Source organism: Aquila chrysaetos, chromosome 15, assembly GCF_900496995.4.
Source record: "Aquila chrysaetos chrysaetos chromosome 15, bAquChr1.4, whole genome shotgun sequence".
NCBI classification, from domain to species: Eukaryota; Metazoa; Chordata; class Aves; order Accipitriformes; family Accipitridae; genus Aquila; species Aquila chrysaetos.
The window spans coordinates 22964798-22982021 of record NC_044018.1 but is presented as its reverse complement, the minus strand read 5'-3'; the positions used below and the strand labels follow the sequence as shown (position 1 = coordinate 22982021).

General features: G+C 45.4%; 1 protein-coding gene across 2 annotated transcripts in view; it reads right to left on the bottom strand.

Moving 5' to 3' along the window:
* Positions 1-6688: 6688 nt before the first annotated feature.
* KBTBD11 (kelch repeat and BTB domain containing 11) overlaps positions 6689-17224 on the bottom strand; it is a 22440-nt gene continuing 11904 nt past the window's right edge. For both annotated transcript variants that reach the window (XM_030036807.1, XM_030036806.1), the window contains exons 2-3: positions 14780-14911; positions 6689-14318 (exon numbers count right to left, since the gene is read on the bottom strand). In XM_030036807.1, the coding sequence (XP_029892667.1) occupies positions 12474-14243 (1770 nt within the window). In that variant the 5' untranslated portion in view covers positions 14244-14318; positions 14780-14911 and the 3' untranslated portion in view covers positions 6689-12473. The remainder of the gene's footprint in view (positions 14319-14779; positions 14912-17224) is intronic.

The window sequence follows — 17224 nt, the reverse complement described above, 5'->3', positions numbered from 1 at the left end:
TTAACTTTATTACTTTTTTTTTTTCCCCCGATGGAATTCTAAATTCTCTGAAGTCTACAGAAAGAAACACTTCAATGCTTTAATGACATTTTACCCTTTTAGGACTTCATCTGGAAGAGAAAAAAAGGAAGGTCCTATCTGTTGGAATTCACATAAAGGACTCTAATGACCTGTTCAGTGCTTTTGACTGTTAGAGGTAAGACAAAGACGTTATCAGTCCCAAAATCTTAAAAAATTTATGTTAAAAAGCTAAAAATTGAACATTTTTAGCCTTAATGATGTGCAGACTGCAAAGCACTGAACGTCATTTCAGATAAAGAGAGCAGAGAAGAGACTGCGAGGAAGAATTCTACTTTTTCAACCCACTTCTCTCCAGACTACGTGTCCTTCTCAGTATAAAATGCATGGGCAAGAGGTGAAGGTGGAGGAATAGCCACAGCACCGGTATTACCATTCCCGAACCGTGTACGTCCACGTATTGACTAACCTGGATCCTCCACCGCAGACATCTGTGCATTAACAGAAAGGCAGGTGTCCCACTGCCTTTTCAGAGCCCAGGAGTGTCCTGGCTTCAGGGGCAAAGGATGCTGCAAAAGGTCACAAACAGGGACCAAAGTAGGAACACTTTCACTCCACCTTTTTTTATTCTGTTCAGAGAAGAATAAAGGAAGAAATCATCACTTCAATATTTTCTCCTTTTCAGGAAGAAAATATTCTGTTCACATGGAGCAAACGCATTAAAAAAGTGAAACAGTAAAATAATGCACTCTGCAATATTAGCCAATATTCCCAAAGTGCTTTACTGATTCAAAAAATGAATTTTTTTCCAACACCTGATGGGATGAATCATCTTTCTCTCCCTCCCCACCCCCACTTTTCTCTTCAGAGAAAACCAAAGCTTAAACAGCTTTTCCCCAGTAATAAATGGAAGTTTATAGCAGAACCAGAAATAAAAACTAGATCTTCTTAATGCATCTATTTCCTATTGCAAGAGCAGCAGAAACTAACCGTAATCCCATTGTTCAGTCATTGCTCATACAATTATCTTTTTCTTTTTTTAGACTGGGCGTGTGCAAGCATATGTAGGAGTCAGAAAAACTTTAACAGAGAACCGTTTCCCAGGTAATCCGCACCTATGATTTCTTCTTGCTGTGAATGCTTCGCTCAAACCCCCTTTTGCTCCCCGCGCTCTCTTCCACCTCCGCTGCCACCAGCCATGGCACAGCAATGCAGCGAGTCCCTGCCTAGCTCTGTGGAAGAACTGCTGCAGTCACTCAACTGGCTGGGCTCATTTGCCTTTTTTAAATGCCCTCAGAGAGCAGGGCAAGTTCACAAAAAAATGAACCTACTGCCTGGATCCCTTTGCATATAAACTGTGCACGAGGAAGCCCTGGGACCGATGAGGGAAACCTCCAGTACATTCCAGTTGCTTCAAATACAGTAGCAACATCAAGAGCAGCCAATGCAAATACTTATTTTTTCACTGCCCCTTCAAAAATAACTTCTTTTACAAGTTCTCTTTTACCACATGTAAGCTGAGCTATTTTCTTGGCTCTCGGGAACGAAGAGCAACCTTGTAATTTGAGTAAGAGGAAGCCTGGAACTGTGCTCTCCCCGGAGACCTACACGCGAGTAACAACTGAGCCGCTGTGCCTGTCTTGTTCTTGGGAGAGGGAATATACAGCTTCGCTCCTTTCTGCGGGCACTGAGCCAGGCAGTCTGGTCAGGAAAGCAGCAGGAGCCAGAACAAATTCCGTTCCCCATGTCCTTCCAGTCATCGCTTACAACAGGGAGTATCAGGTGAGCAGCCTCTGCTTCTTCCTCTGCTTGGCTGGAGGCACAATGCCCCTTTCTAGACTGGGATAAAAGCACGTTACAGGCATATATAGTGATACGTATACTGATCTATGCCTATACACCAACAACCTGCTTGAAAAGTCTAACGTAGCAATGACAGCAAGTACGTTGAGTTAAATGGCAGGCTGTGCTCCTTGCCATTAGTGCATCAGTCAGCTGAGTAAGAGGCAGCGTACACTTGTATGGACTAGGCTTTTCAAACAAACATTACACATATCAGTGTGCACTATCATCATACCTTTATACTCCAACTCTGACAAAGGCAAACCGGAGTTGGACATAGCCAGAATCTACATTTAAATAACACTTGATTAATTGAAGTAGTGCTTAACAAGGAAATAGAAAGTTGCTGATGGATTAAAGGGTTTCTTTCAATTTTTTTTTTTTCCATTAGTATTTTGACACTTCATTTTGGTTTAGGACATCTTTGTCGGCTAAATGGACAGTGGGATTGAGTGCACCCTCAGCAAGTTTGTGGATGACACCAAGCTGTGTGGTGCGGTCGACACGCTGGAGGGAAGGGATGCCATCCAGAGGGACCTGGACACACTTGAGGGGTGGGCCTGTGCAAACCTCATGAAGTTCAACAAGGCCAAGTGCAAGGTCCTGCACGTGGGTCAGGGCAATCCCAAGCACAAATACAGGCTGGGCAATGAGTGGATTGAGAGCAGCCCTGAGGAGAAGGACTTGGGGCTGTTGGTTGACGAGAAGCTCAACATGACCTGGCAATGTGCGCTTGCAGCCCAGAAAGCCAACCGTATCCTGGGCTGCATCAAAAGAAGCGTGACCAGCAGGTCGAGGGAGGTGATTCTGCCCCTCTACTCCACTCTCGTGAGACCCCACCTGCAGTACTGCGTTCAGCTCTGGGGCCCCCAGCATAAGAAGGACATGGACCTGTTGGAGCGAGTCCAGAGGAGGGCCACAGAGATGATCAGAGGGCTGGAGCACCTCTCCTTTGAAGACAGGCTGAGAGAGTTGGGGTTGTTCAGCCTGGAGAAGAGAAGGTTCTGGGGAGACCTTACAGCAGCCTTCCAGTACCTGAAGAGGGCCTACAGGAAAGCTGGAGAGGGACTTTTTACAAGGGCATGTAGTGATAGGGCAAGGGGTAATGGCTTTAAACTGAATGAGGGTAGATTTAGATTAGATGTAAGCAAGAAGTTCTTCACTGTGAGGGTGGTGAGGCACTGGAACAGGTCAACCAGACAGGTTGTGGCTGCCCCATCCCTGGAAGTGTTCAGGCCAGGTTGGATGGGGCTTGGAGCAACCTGGGCTAGTGGAAGGTGTCCCTGCCCATGGCAGGGGGGTTGGAACTAGATGACCTTTAAAAGTCCCTTCCAACCCAAACCATTCTGTGATGATAGGGTAATAGAGTACTGCACCTCCAAGGTATGTTGCCAAACCACACAGTCAGAATCAGTATTTGCTTTCAAGAGATACGTAGGAGCCCAGAACCAGAATAAGAACACAAAGGAAAGAAGTTCAGCTTCTCTTAATTAGCTGATGGAAGTTCCCACACAGCACTGCTCCCAGTCCAGGAGATCTTTCATGGACCTGCATGATTCTGAGTTTTCCTAATTGTTTAAATCATATTTTTAAGAAGACTCTCTGCCTGCCTAGAACTTCATTATGATTTAAAAAGAGACTGGCAATGATGGCAAAAATTGATTGTCTTATTTGCATTCCCTAAAGTTATTATTAATCTCAGCTTTTATGTCTGATTCTAATCAAGATTAAGCATTTCCTTTAATTAGAAAAATATGGGAGAGACCTATAATCCATCATTGCAGATGACAGATTCATTTACCCATGCAGAACGGGTAAAAATTGCTACAAATTTTCTACTCACAAACTCTGCAATGATTTTCACATGTGCAAAGAACTGCAAAGCAGCAGAGGGAAAAAAAAAAACCCAACAAACAAACCAAACCTTGATCTGTAATGCACTAACAAGTTGTCAATAAATTAGGACCTCACCACTGAGATAATGGTTTCTAAATAGTGTGGAATTAACTTAATTCTGCAGCAGTTTGTGCTCTTGCTTCATTCCTCAGAGACCTCCTACATGGTCAATAATTTAATCCTGCAGTTACTTTTTCTTGTAGCCACAGTCTGCAGTGACTAAAAGCACAGGTAAGCTTAACAAAAGGTGCAGAACTCTTGCCTTAAGCCTGCATTGTGACTAATTTAATTGCTCACAACTTTATTGCCTTAGGAAGCAAACAGCTCGGGGTTTATTGTACCCTTCTGCCAAGAAGCAGATGGATTAAGTCTTCCCCACTCCATCTAGAAACTTAGGGCTTTATTAAAGGAAAAAAATTAGCAGGCTAGGGAAGGAAAGTCTGCCTCCTGAAGAAGGGAAAAGGAGTTTTATTGGTTTCCAATAGGTAATCTTTCCAAGTTCACAGACCCCCTGTATGACCTACTGAAATGTTCAAGCAGAGAGAAATACACACAACCTGCAAAGAACAAAATAACATTTAAAAAAAAAAAAAAGAGAAAGAGAAGGAAAACAGAGGGAAAAAAAGAGAGGGGGGGCAAAAGAGAGGATTACATGACAAAAAAGAGAAAGGAGAAAAATGGAAAGGAAAAAGGAAAAGAAAAATGGAAAGGAAAAAGGAAAAGAAAAATGGAAAGGAAAAAGGAAAAGAAAAATGGAAAGGAAAAAGGAAAAGAAAAATGGAAAGGAAAAGGAAAGAAAATGAAGAAAAAGAAAGAAAAATGCGAATCCCCCCCCGCCCCCCTTCCCCGCCCACCTCAACCCTGGCCCGGCCACCGTCCCCGACCTGCCCTTCCCCCGCCACGCCCCCTGAAGGCCAGGACAGCCACCATGGAAAGGAAAAAGGAAAAGAAAAATGGAAAGGAAAAAGGAAAAAAAGGAGGGGATAAAACCACATCACCTTCAAAACCCTCCTCGCGTAAGCTGCTCACTGGGGAATTCACCAAGAACTGGCGCTGCCACCACCCGAGAGAGCCCAGCGGCGAGGGCACGGCGCGTGTGTCCCCGCCCGCCCCCAGGGCTCTGCCGAGGACGGCCGTCACTCGCTCCCAGCACTCGCCCGTCCCGCTCCTTGCGGCCACCCAGCAGGCAGGGGCCACCGCGGCGCCGGGCCGCCCAACAGTCGCTCCCGGTGGTATTTATGGGATGCGGGTGCTCTCCACACTCATTTCAAAAAGAAGCCTGCAGGTACTGCCACAGCTGAGTAATAAATTACCTCTTGGTCCCCTGACCTACTTTTAGCCACATAGTTTTATTTAGACTACGAGTTCTTTCTCCTCTGTTCACAGGTGCCTAGACAATGCAGTCCTGAAACAGGAATGGGGTTTGCTTCTAGGCATGGTCCCGGTACTAGTAGTTACTAATTTGAGTTGCCTTTGTCCCCACCCACCATGGGTACATCTGTCCATAGGTTGTAAACTCATGTTCGATGACACTCTTGTTTTGTACACCTGATAATTACCCGGTATGACATGCGAGTTTCCAGGTATACGTGACTTCCCCTGCTTGCGCAGTCTAGGAACTGAAGCAGATTTGTGTTTCCAGCGAGACTTCTCTGCCCTCAGGGGAGCACAGGTCACCCCACCTGCCTCTGGATGTTTTCATTTAAATCCCTGGTGATTTTCGAAGTCCCGCACATGGACACGAGTGAGGCTAAAACATGCATTGTACCTGGAAACATGATAACAGGGGATCCTCCGTAGCCAAATCAAGAGGACTTTGAAACCCAAATCCTTTGTGCTGCAACTGGTGGTTTCGGAACTGGAAAATTAATCTTGTGACACGGCACAAGTTATTGGACCCAGGCACATCATTTACCAGACTGGATACGCCTGAAGCTTGAGCCTGGGGCCTCGGCATCCTGAGAGGCACAGGTGCAAAATGTTCAATGAACCAAGCAGGAGTATGTCCTCGAGATAAAATTTCATTGGCACCAAGCTTCTTGATGTCGAGTTCACAGCACAGAGAAAAATGACGAAGTTAAGGAATTTATGTTCTCGTGAAGTTAAAAAAAAAATACACATTCAAGCTAGTGCCTGCCTGAGTCTTACTCTATCAGAGCTTTTCTTTCTCTTTTCAGATGAAGGTCCCTAGTAAATTACAGAAGACTCAAAACTCTGGGGCTGAATGGAACAAATTTTCTGGCAGTCTAGGAGGTTTGGTTGAGTTATCCCAGATTTACCCTGGTTTAACCAGCAGCAGAATTTGGCCATTCTGAAGAAAATGTAAGAAAGCTGAAATAGGTGGAGCTTGCACATTGGGGCAGCTAAGGAAATAATGGAAATGACACCAAGTCCAACCCCACCTAGACCCTCTATGAATCTCGGACTTTTCAGACAGGTTATATGACTCCATTTCAAGCAAACTATCTGATGACAAAATAAGTAGGAGGCAAAGTACAAAATTCAAGCTGCGTTTGATTCTGCTTTTACTTAAACTGCTGTAAATCTACTGCAGCCAAAAACCTGACAGGTGTGACATAAGACAGGAGAGTATCCTGAGAAAACCTACATGTAACTTTTATAAATAAATAATGTACTTAACATACTGACAAGAAAAAATAAGAAAAAAACAAAAAGGAAATAAAAATTAACTGAACTGGAGCTTATGATAACCTGCACTTAGAAAAGTGCTTTTGCTGCAGAATACTTCATGTTCCTAATACCCAGGGCACTGTGAAATGAAAATATTCCCTTTGCTTAGCCTTAGAAACATTTCCTAAACATTTTACCTTTGCGATAATCCATATAATTTTGTCTTTGCTTTATAAGAACAAATATAATACTGTTTGCTGATTGGATGGATGACAAAGAAAAAACACCAATTACCCAGAAATCCCTAAGGGGGAGCATAAGCTTTTTGTATGTATTTATTTCATTACAGCATAAATTGGAGTACATAAAAAGCTTTACCTATACTTCAAAAATGAAACTGTTAATACATCAGTTACACATATAATTCACCTGAATTGTGAACAGTGTCTAAAGCATTTGCATTTGTTAATCTGTTGTAAGTGGCAGCATCGACATTGCTATTTCATGATTTCACAAATTTGTCCAAGGTTTATGCGCTAAGACTTAAAAGCAAAGCACGAAACTCCTGCAAAAAGTAGCTTATTAAACACTGTGGTTGTTTGAGATGTCCTGCAGGTGCAAAAGGATAAGACTAACAACATAACTGGTAAAAACTCGGGCTGTTTAAGAAACAGTTGGAAAAAATTGGCTCTGTAGTCATCACTGTCTCAAGTACCAACTCTGGTTTCCCTTCCCTGCTATTTGTTTGTTTCAACTGAATATACAGTAGGTATTTTTGACTCCTAATTCTTCTCTTCCCTCCTATCCCTCTGCCCTACGCTCCCATTTCTTCCCATTGAGTAATATATGGAAGTTAGAGAGTCTCCAAAGTAGCCTGCTGATTCCTAACATGGATGGGTTCATTCCAGCAGCTCTCAGCATTCAGTAGGCCAAAACAAATGAAAAGTGTGTAATTATATATTCTGAGTGCACAGTTTTACTGAGCTTATGTGTCAATCTCTGCTTTTAGTAGCAGTAATATAAAGTCAGAATAGTTCCAGTAATCTACTAAATGTGTGGAACTATTACAAACTTGCACTAAATTATCTCAAAGTAGGAGTTGAGGCAGTAAATATACTTCAAAAAAACCATACTTTGCTACAATAGTACTTGGGCTCATACTGGTAATGGCTACACATAGATGTTCTGTTAAATCCAGTGCAAATCTGGTGCGCAGAATAACGGCAGACAAAAGAAGAAATTCATTAAATGCTTGTTACTACAGCTACTCAACGGTACCACCATTTCCCCTTCTTGTGCTTTCTTAAGTTTCCCAGGAGCAATGCCACTGAAAAAAAAAAGCCCAAAGATACAATTCTGACTAAATCTTCTGGGTTCATTGAAGTAGAAAGCACTACATGTCAGTCCGGACACAAAGCAAATCACCCCAGTACCACTGTTAAGCTGTGTGATAATGAAGGGTAACACATCTACAGAGCAGTCAGTGGATACCGTAAAGCAGGAAAAGCAATAGGCCACTCATGAATAGCGATAAATCAGGATACAACACTCTGAGAGCCAATCAAACAGCACAGGAGAGTTGCAGCTTTCATGTGAATAATTTATTCTTTTATCACTTTAAATTTTACCAGGTACTTATTTACAAAGAAATTTTTTTTGTGGACAGAATTTACATCAGCTACTGCACAATTTCATTCATTAATAGGGTATGATTAGCATCCTTCCCATGTCGCTTAACAGTGCCTGTTTTGATCAAATAGGGTTATTCTTTTGCCAATTATTCCTTTGACTTAGTTTCCAAGTGTAAACAGAATTTGTACACATGCTTTTGCTGCAATTAAGATTTTTTTTTTATGGAACCGGTTAATAAATGGAAATAGTACAGTTCCATCCATCACTAGCATTTGCAAAGAAGTCTTGTTTATTGAAGCAGGGATTTACTTTTAGATGCAATGAAAGCTTTAGGCATTTCCATGTTAGGCACTGCAATGCCTCTTTACTAAGGCGTCACCCCTGAGAAGAATCCAAATTCCCTGCTTGGCCTCCCAGTACAGTGCATGGAGTCCCTCACCTCAGACTGGCAACCCAAAATACAGAGCCAGTCTGGAAAAGCTTTCCACAGAAGAAAACTTGCCCAATTGCACCAACATGTACTAAATGTGTCCTGAATTACCCATCCAGGAGCTGGAATCTACCCAGAACTCAGTGTGCAGAAGCCTATGTGTGCTTTTGGAGGATGTGCATGAGGTTCACCCCTGAAAAAGAGCCATAGGGGGTGGTCCCACACTCTTCTTCCAAATAGTCATCTAGATTTGAGAACACACACATGTGATGTGGGAGGCCCGAGTTCAGTCCTTACTCAGCTTAAGGGAATTCAAGCCTACATCCTCTAGCAGATGACCTTGAAAGCAGGAGTATTCTAGGGAGGAGGAAGCAGAAAAATTATCTCCCGCATGTCCTATCAGAAGTGGGAGAATGGGACTACGAGATTCATGGAGAAGAAAGACAGCAGAGAGGACTATGTCTCTCCAGCTAGTCTCAGATCACTGTGAGGATGAGGGTTTGAATTCACCTACCTGGATAATTTCTGAGATTTTTAGCCAATTAATGTATAATACAAAACACATAAATATTTAGAGATCAGGGATTAGCTCCAAGAGGTCCTTCAATCCATTGCCAATCAGGCAGTGGGAGATGTGGATTGAATCCTTGCAGGCCAAGAAAGAAAACACATATCTCCATGTTCCCATGCAAATAGAGTAGCCTTCAGGCTATTAGATAAAATAGCTCTGTTTTAAAAGCAAAACATAGGCAAACACAATTTGAGGGTGGCCTAGCCCTTTAGCTTGTACCATAAAACCATATTACACCAGTGGCTTCACATCAGCTAGTTTCAAAGGAGTTGAGGCAGTAACTAGGTAGGTGCGTAACTGCTCAGAGGTGAGCAGTTCTGAATGGGTGGAGGGGAACTGCTCGGCACCTCCACATGTCAAAGGGAGCATGGTTGCTCAGTTTAAGTTAAACTGGAGAGTTCTGGGATGACAATTTTGGTCTTCAAATGCCTAAAGTCCACCTAAATTCTGGTTTTAGTACCCAAGTCTGGTGGGGTTTTTTTTTTGATATGCTGAAGATAAAACTCGGGGGAGAAAAAACCTCTCAGCAAACCTGCCTCAGGCTTACCAGGGAGGAAACAGAGGCCACGGAGTAGGAAATCTGGCTAGAAACATGCCTCTGTTGTCAATCATCAGGCTGTGATTATGCAAAGAGTGTATAAAGGAAACAGGTTTGACAGACAGCTACTAATGAAGACCAGACTCTGCCCTCATTTACACTGTGTAAACAGTGAAAGCGGGTAAGCACTTGATTCAACCTTTTCTAACAATAGGAGCTAGCAAAAATACAAACCACTGCAGGTTTGTAGAATGCTTATTACTGTAAAGATTATTTCCAAATGTATTTCTTCATGGTGTACAGCAACAAATATTGGAAGAAAGGATATGTTTCCTTCTTTCCCGGAAGTCCATGGCATATTTTCGCAGCTTAAATCATGGAGACTTCCCAAAACTCATTTAGACACATTTTCATGCATTAGCAGGAATTAAAATGATTAATTAATGCTTAATTAATAGGAATGCAAAAGCTGGCTTGATTCCTCACTATGCTGTAGTATAAGAACTATACTACGTAATATTTCGAACTATGAAATCGTACTGTATTATTGTAAGATAAAAGAGACATTTCCTTGGGTGTTCCTGGTGACTCTACTAATTCAAAATCTGCCCTAGGGCTTATGTCTTTAGTTTAAGTATGCACCTAAGTGTTTCACTACACAGCTTGAAATGCTTCCTACAGTTAACATAAAAATGATGCTGAAGGAAAACACATCATTTTTCTTTCCTGTTCAAGCTACAATGCTGTAATTTTATTTAGAGTCAACATTTCCAAGGATTCTTGTCTGAGAATTAAGTCCATCATTCAGTCAAAAAAATCAATTTCTTTGTGAATTGCTAATGAATACGCCATCTGTGGTATTAAATTCCGCTGCACCAACCTGTACTGAGGCTAAGATAAGCGTCACACTCTGCAGGCCTACAGCTCCTACCTGGCTGATGCTTTAATTAGCTCACTAGGGAATAGGTTCACTTGGCTAAGAACTTTGAGGACTGGACAACTGTTTTCTACAGGATGGCTAACCAGATCAGCTGCATTAAAACCCTGTGCAAGACAGATAGAGAAAAGGAAAAAAAAAAAAACACATGAAAGTGAGGGAAAGAAGTATCTATAAACTTCACTATTCTCCTTCGTGAAGATGGTGTCTCTTAGGACAGAGCCTGCTGCCTTCCTTTGGAACTAGCAATAACGTATAAGAATGCTAATGTCCTGTTTAACAGAAACATCTTAATAAAACATAAAAAGATCTGCTTTCTTTGATGTAAGGTCCCTATGTCTTTCTAAAATATGAATCTATACTAGAGCTTTGAGTATAAACAATTCCCTTCCACAGTCCATGCCAGTTCCAGGCTGAATTATCAATAGCAAAAACACTGGTTCTTTTTTTTTTTTTCCAGAAAAGGTTTCTCAGTGATTTACCATAAAGCTAAAACATTTGCCTTGCCTATTGATTTTTTTATATAAAATGTATAAAATAAATGCATGTGCCCTTTTCAATATAGTCTGTCTGTGTAGGCGGTTTACACTTTTCCAATTCTGAGTAACGTGACAAAAAGTATGCTCCAACTTTCCAGAGGCAGTAAGAAGCTTTGTGTGGTTTTGTCTCGTTAGGATGCTGCTCCACAAACAGCGCTCTCGGGCGGTTCAGAATCCCAATGACAGCATATGCCATCAGCACGTACTGCAATTAACAAGGACTTATTGATTACAGCAATCGTTAGATCGAAATAAATAAAGCAGTCTCTCAATCAAAAGATAGGGAAATAACATCATGCTAGTCCACAATATAATCAACATGTGTAGCGCATTCCTATTTTCCATGTCCTCCTCTGATGGTCTTGCACTAAGCTGGAAAAGCCTCTTGCCACAGGATACTGAACATACAGTGAAACATTTAAGCTGTCTGCAGTCAGTTTCAAAAAATTTACATTTGGTTTAGGTTAATCTTCCTTGACTTGCAGTTAATTAAAGAGCAGCTGAAGTACAAAATAGTTCCCCCAACTCTAGTGGCATACATGGTCATGTCAATCGGTTGCAGTCTAAACAGCTTCAGTTCATTTTTGTTTTAATTTAAAATCTCTGATAAAAAAAGGTAATAAAATGATGTCTTTTTAGACAGAAACCATTGCTGTTTTCAAATAAAGAACATATCAACGTTTCATATCTGCTATACTATGCCACATTTTAAAAAGGTAACTTGCCTTTTTCTTTTTTTTTTTTTTTTTGTATTCCAAACACAAACATGTGGCACACATTCGTGTTACTTAAAAATTTAAGTCTGGTATCTGTTAAATCATTTGTGGTTGAAATTCCTGGGACCACACAGTGCCACGTCTTCCTTAAACCATCTATTGCACCAGAAATGAAAGGCTGTGATGGAGATGTTCTTACTATACTTTGCTAACACAGGAAATAGTTGGTTTAACGTAAAAACAAATGCAGCCAAGCTACGTTGCCGGCAGTGTTTATCCCTCGGTATCATCCCGGAGAGAAAGAAAACAAATGGCAGAAAAGGCTCCAGCCCAGATTGCAACTACGTGTAAACACGCAACCAACGCTAACAGTAACGTCCCATTATGACACTGTTGTCAGGAATTTTTTAGAAATCCAGGTGTAAAAAAGTTTTCCTCAGATTGGGCATTGGCACAAACATAATCCAGAGATTATCTTTATAGCAGCTTTTCCTTTCATGTGCTGGGCTTTTCACACAAAGCACAGCAAACACGAAAAGAGTTACAACCGAGTTACAACCAAGTGGCTCCAGCTCAACATCTTGGGAGCAGAGAAGAGGAAAGGAGGAGGCCCTTGTCTCTGCAGACACGCCAGAGAGGGTCCCCTCTGTAGGGGGGAGTTTGTGGGTCCCCCCCAGCTGCAACCCAGCTCCCCGCTCGGGAAGCCAGAGCCAGCTGGATACCTCACAGCAGGAGGGAGCCCTCCTGGTCCCCTGCTTTGTCCAGCCTCTCGGGCAGGGTGAGCACGAAGGGTAGGAGGACACCCTTGGCATCCAAGGGAGCTTTAAGAAGCTCCCCATCGAAGGTGCCCTTGAGCCCACCATCCGCTTCCACCTCACCGTCCTGGGCTAGGCTGAAGCGGAGGGTGCCGGTCCGGTTGACACAGTAGATGGTGTTGCCCAAGGGGGCGCACCGGAAGGGCTGGATGGGGCCACCGCTGGGCCGCAGGCTGGCGCACTGGCTCCAGCGCTTGGCCACCGTGTTGTACCGGAAAACTTCAACGCCACCGCCAGCCCCACCGCCTGGGCCCTGCTCTCCACCGCGGCCGCTGCTCACGTCAAAGCGGTAGATGAAGCTCTTGAAGGCCACCATGTCAGCAGAGCGCCGGCGGCTGCTGTTGTAAGGGCACTCCTGCCACTCGTCACGCTTGGGGTCATACTTGAGCAGGCGGTAGAAGAGGGAGCCTCCCGACACATAGATCTCCCCGTTGCAGGTGGTGGCCTCATGAGCCACAGCGAAGGCACCCTTGGGCAGGGGTGCCACAGGGCTCCAGCGGTCGGCCCGCGGGTCGTACCTCTCCACGGTGAAGAGGCACTCACCCCCCACAGCGTAGAGGTAACCGTCCAGGGCCAGCAGCTTGAGCTGCGAGCGGGGCTGAGCCAGCGGCCGCACCTGGCTCCAGGTGTCGGTAAGGGGGTTGTAGCAGAAGACCTTGTCGGAAAGGCGGGCCCGGGGCTCGCCGCCCGCCGGCCCTGCCGCGATGCCCCCTGCAAGGAAGAGGTAGTTGTGGAGGACACACATGGCGCAGCCCTTGGCATTGGCCTCCTCGGGCAGGCGCGTCAGCACCCTCCACTCGCCGCTGGCCTCCTGGTAGCAGTGGATGAGGGAGCCGCTCTCCTCCAGCGACACCACGGAGGAAGGGCTCTGCGGCCGGCTGCTCTCGCGGCTCTGCGGCCGGCTGCCGCCACCCGGCCGCTCGAAGGCATCGCTGACCTCGGCCACCAGCAAGCAGGGCCGGCCGGCCTCCATGCGCCGCTGCAGAATGAGGTCCCGCTCAGTGCCACTCAGGCGGCCGTAGACGCTGGGCTCCCGCAGCACCTCCAGGTAGTGGTCACTCATGAAGCGGTAGGCGGCCTCCCGCAGCTCCGCCAGCCGCTGCTTTTTGGCCAGGCAGAGGAGCTGGTAGCAGTTGTCGAGGCGGAGCTGGGCGCGCATGGCCTCGGCGGCGCAGTGCAGGGCGCAAGGCATCTGGAGGACGCGGGCGCCGCTCACCACCTCGGCCAGGTTGTCGTGCCGCACCTCGCCCATGCGGGCCGTGTACACGTAGTCGATGAGGAGCCGCAGCGCCCCGTAGCTCACCCCCTTCACCCGCAGGACATCCCGCGAGGCGCGGGCGCGAAAGTAGTCGCTCTTGGCCGCCAGCACCGACTTGTGCGCCCGGATGCGACGCCCCGACACCTCGATCACCAGGTCGGGCTCCTCCGCCGGCCGCTCCCGCGCCCCCGCCGCCTCCTCCTCCTCCTCCTCCGGCTGGCAGCCGGCGTTGTTGATCTCCCACTGGCTCTCCACCACCCGGCCGCCGGCGGCGGGCGGCTGCGGCTCGGCGGCGGCGGCGCTGAAGCAGAGGGAGGAGCTGAAGCCGCAGGGGGCGGCCGGGGTGGGCGGCGGCGGCGGCGGCGGGGCGCCGGGCCCGGCCCCGCTCTCCTCCTCCTCCGCCGCTCCGCTGCCTTCCATGGAGCCGCGCTAGCTGCGCCGGCGCCGCGCCGCGCCCGGGCGGAGGGCTCTCGGCCGCCGCGGGGCGGCCATCACCTGCGGGGAAGACCGGAGAGCGCTCAGCTTCCCGCGGCCGGGCCCCGCTGCCCCCCGGGCCGGCTTCCCCCCGCCCTGCCGCCCCGCTTCTCCGGCTTAATACCGAGAGCCGCCGGCGCGGCGGGCGGGGCGGTCTCTGCGTTCCGCGGCTAACCCCGCGCTTCCCCTTGCCCCGCAGGAGCCGGTCCCGCGGCTCTGCCGCCTCCCGCTGCCCGCGGCGAACTGCGCTCGCTAGCTTACCCCCCGAAAAGCCGAGCTCTTTCGGGGAGGGGGGGTCGCCCCCGTGAGCACCTCCACGGCCTGAAACGCCACTCGGGTGTGCCCGTTGCTGGGCCAAAACGTTAAGCCGTTTGCACGCGCTGCGTCCTTTTCGTCGCAAGTGGTCCCTGCGCTGCGCGGGGCAATGGGGGAAAACGTCCTTTAAAGGCAGATACTCCGGAGTACTGCCGTAATTTATTCACCTTGTGCAACTATTTCAGTGGAAGGTAGCGGCTGCGATCTATTCCGGAAGGAGATGCCCCGCTAGCCAAGTTTTCCTTTACACGACCTTCGCGAAGGTTTCGTCGTGTCACTGCTCCTCCTGTGCATTCCCCCTGTTCAAAAGAAAGTGTAACAAGTTGATTGGTTTTAAAATCGATACGTTCTCAGTTCACTCAGAAGTTTGGGACTATTAGAGCTAAGTTTCCTTTAACAGGATATCTATAGTACCTTAAAGTGACCAGAAGTATGCTAATTGACTCTAATTTTTAGAGTCTACTAGAGTTTAGTGGGCATGGATGATGGTCGGACTCGATGATCTTGAAGGTCTTTTCCAACCTAAATGATTCTATGATTCTAATTGTTTACAAAACACATCAAAGGATTTTTTTGCTGGTGTTACGACAAAAGCAATCTGACATGTGTGTAACAGCGCATGTAGCTGTAATGCACTAGGGAGATGTAAATCAGGCTTCATAGGGACTGGTTCATGTCCGAAAGATTTAGGGCTTCTGTGAACAAAAAGTAGAAGCGAGCAAAAATCACAATAGATAATTAGAACATGAAGTTTCTCCTGGGAAAATGGCAGGCTACAGGGCATGGCTGTAAGTAGGTTAGTCCCTGTCAGCACAATCACCACCCTGTTGTATCTTCATTTCACAAATGCAGTTTTTAGAATTTAAGGAAGTGTTGTTTGTTTGCCTCATGTTTGTTTACGAATTTCCCAGGCTCAGTTGAAGTTTTGATGAACGACGCATGAAAATTGTCCAAATGTACTTAATTTCATTTAATAAGTATCTGCAGCTCTGATTCTATTTTTAAGGATGTTATTAATTTCCATTAAAATTGCCGTTGGCAGGTTTTTCAGTCCTCAAGGAACACTCATTTCTATGTAAAATATACCTTGTGACTTCCTTTCAGCAGAGATAATTTATTTACCCTATTAAATTAATATTAGGAAAATCTTTTTGATTTTTTTTTAAATGAAAGCATAATTGGTAAGTAACATTGTCTGGAAGCGCCTGACACGGACATGAAACCTAGAAGCCCATACTTGCGCAAGCAAACTTCAATTAAATGATAGTATCGGTCTTATCTTACGGGTTTTTATTTTGTGCACTTGCCCTGTGAAGGACTTTCTACTACATTTGGTCTCATTCAGTTAGACAATAAATCAATACTGAGGTTTGACTTCTGGATAGTTGAGCCTTTGAGACTGTAACAAGGTTTCAACAGCATTTGAAAACTCCTTACTAGAATGAGTGGATTTCACAAACTTTATATTTCTCATCTAGGTGTTTAAAAATCCGGAACTTAGGAAGTTTCTAATACATTTTATGAACTTTGGAAGCCTTAGAGGCAAATTCCTGAGGTCCAGACCCAACCTTGGTAGGTTAGGCTTTACTGACTTTGCTGCAGCTTTAACTAGATGAGGAGAAATGCAGGGATCTGTGTGTACACTCGGTGTGTCTGTGGAAGATATATTGATTCATTAAAAACTTAAACTGGGCAGCATCCCTGTCAGTGTGATTTTGTTTTTCAGTGAGTCTTCACAGTACTGAATTCACTATGTAGCTATTTTTTATTCTGATTTATTGTGCCGTAGACACTGAGATTAATCTACTTTCTGCTCCAGGCCTTCCAGAGCCCTGATGATCAGTTGCGTTCGAGAGCAGCTGCTGTGACTGACACTGGCAAAACGACAAAGGCCAAAGGGAGATGGTTAGAAAAGGACCCAGAATGTCAAGTTCTGATGTACTGTTATATTAAGAAAACTACTACCAGCATATCATTTGTAACATACGTAAGTAATTGAAACATTTTGTGCCCCCTCTGCCCTTTTTTGGGCCGACTGCCCCGATATTCAACGCGTATCTTGCTACAGTCCTGGATAGCTTGACCTCCTCAGCCATGAACATTCAAAGGGTGTCAATATACTTTCCCCCGTTGCTCTCAATATTATGATCTTTCCTGGATCCAGACACACCTCACTTTTGAGGCCACTTTTCCTAACTTCTCCTAGTTAAGTTCCCCCTCTACAAGAAGGAATGAGTAGCTTCAGATAGTTTCAAGCTCTCAGTCTACTGCTTGATTTTGCAAGTGAAACTATAAAGGAAGAATGAAAAAGAATTCTACTAAAAGTAAAAAGTGTGGGTGACTAAATGTGAGAAGTCAAAACCAGTAACGAATACCAACAGTATCTCTGTATGGTGAAATGTATTTCCTGCATCATGTCTCGAAGGAAAATCACCAATTACAATATTCAAAGTTGTTAAAAACAGCATCCAGAAAAAGTGATCTTTTCAGCTTTCTCAGCTAATGAAAATGAAAAGGGTGAGATCCTCCTCAGGCACAGTAATCATACCTTTTCCCATCATCAGGTATCTGCTTGGCTTAGAAGTTTGACTTGACACTGAAATGTTATTGAG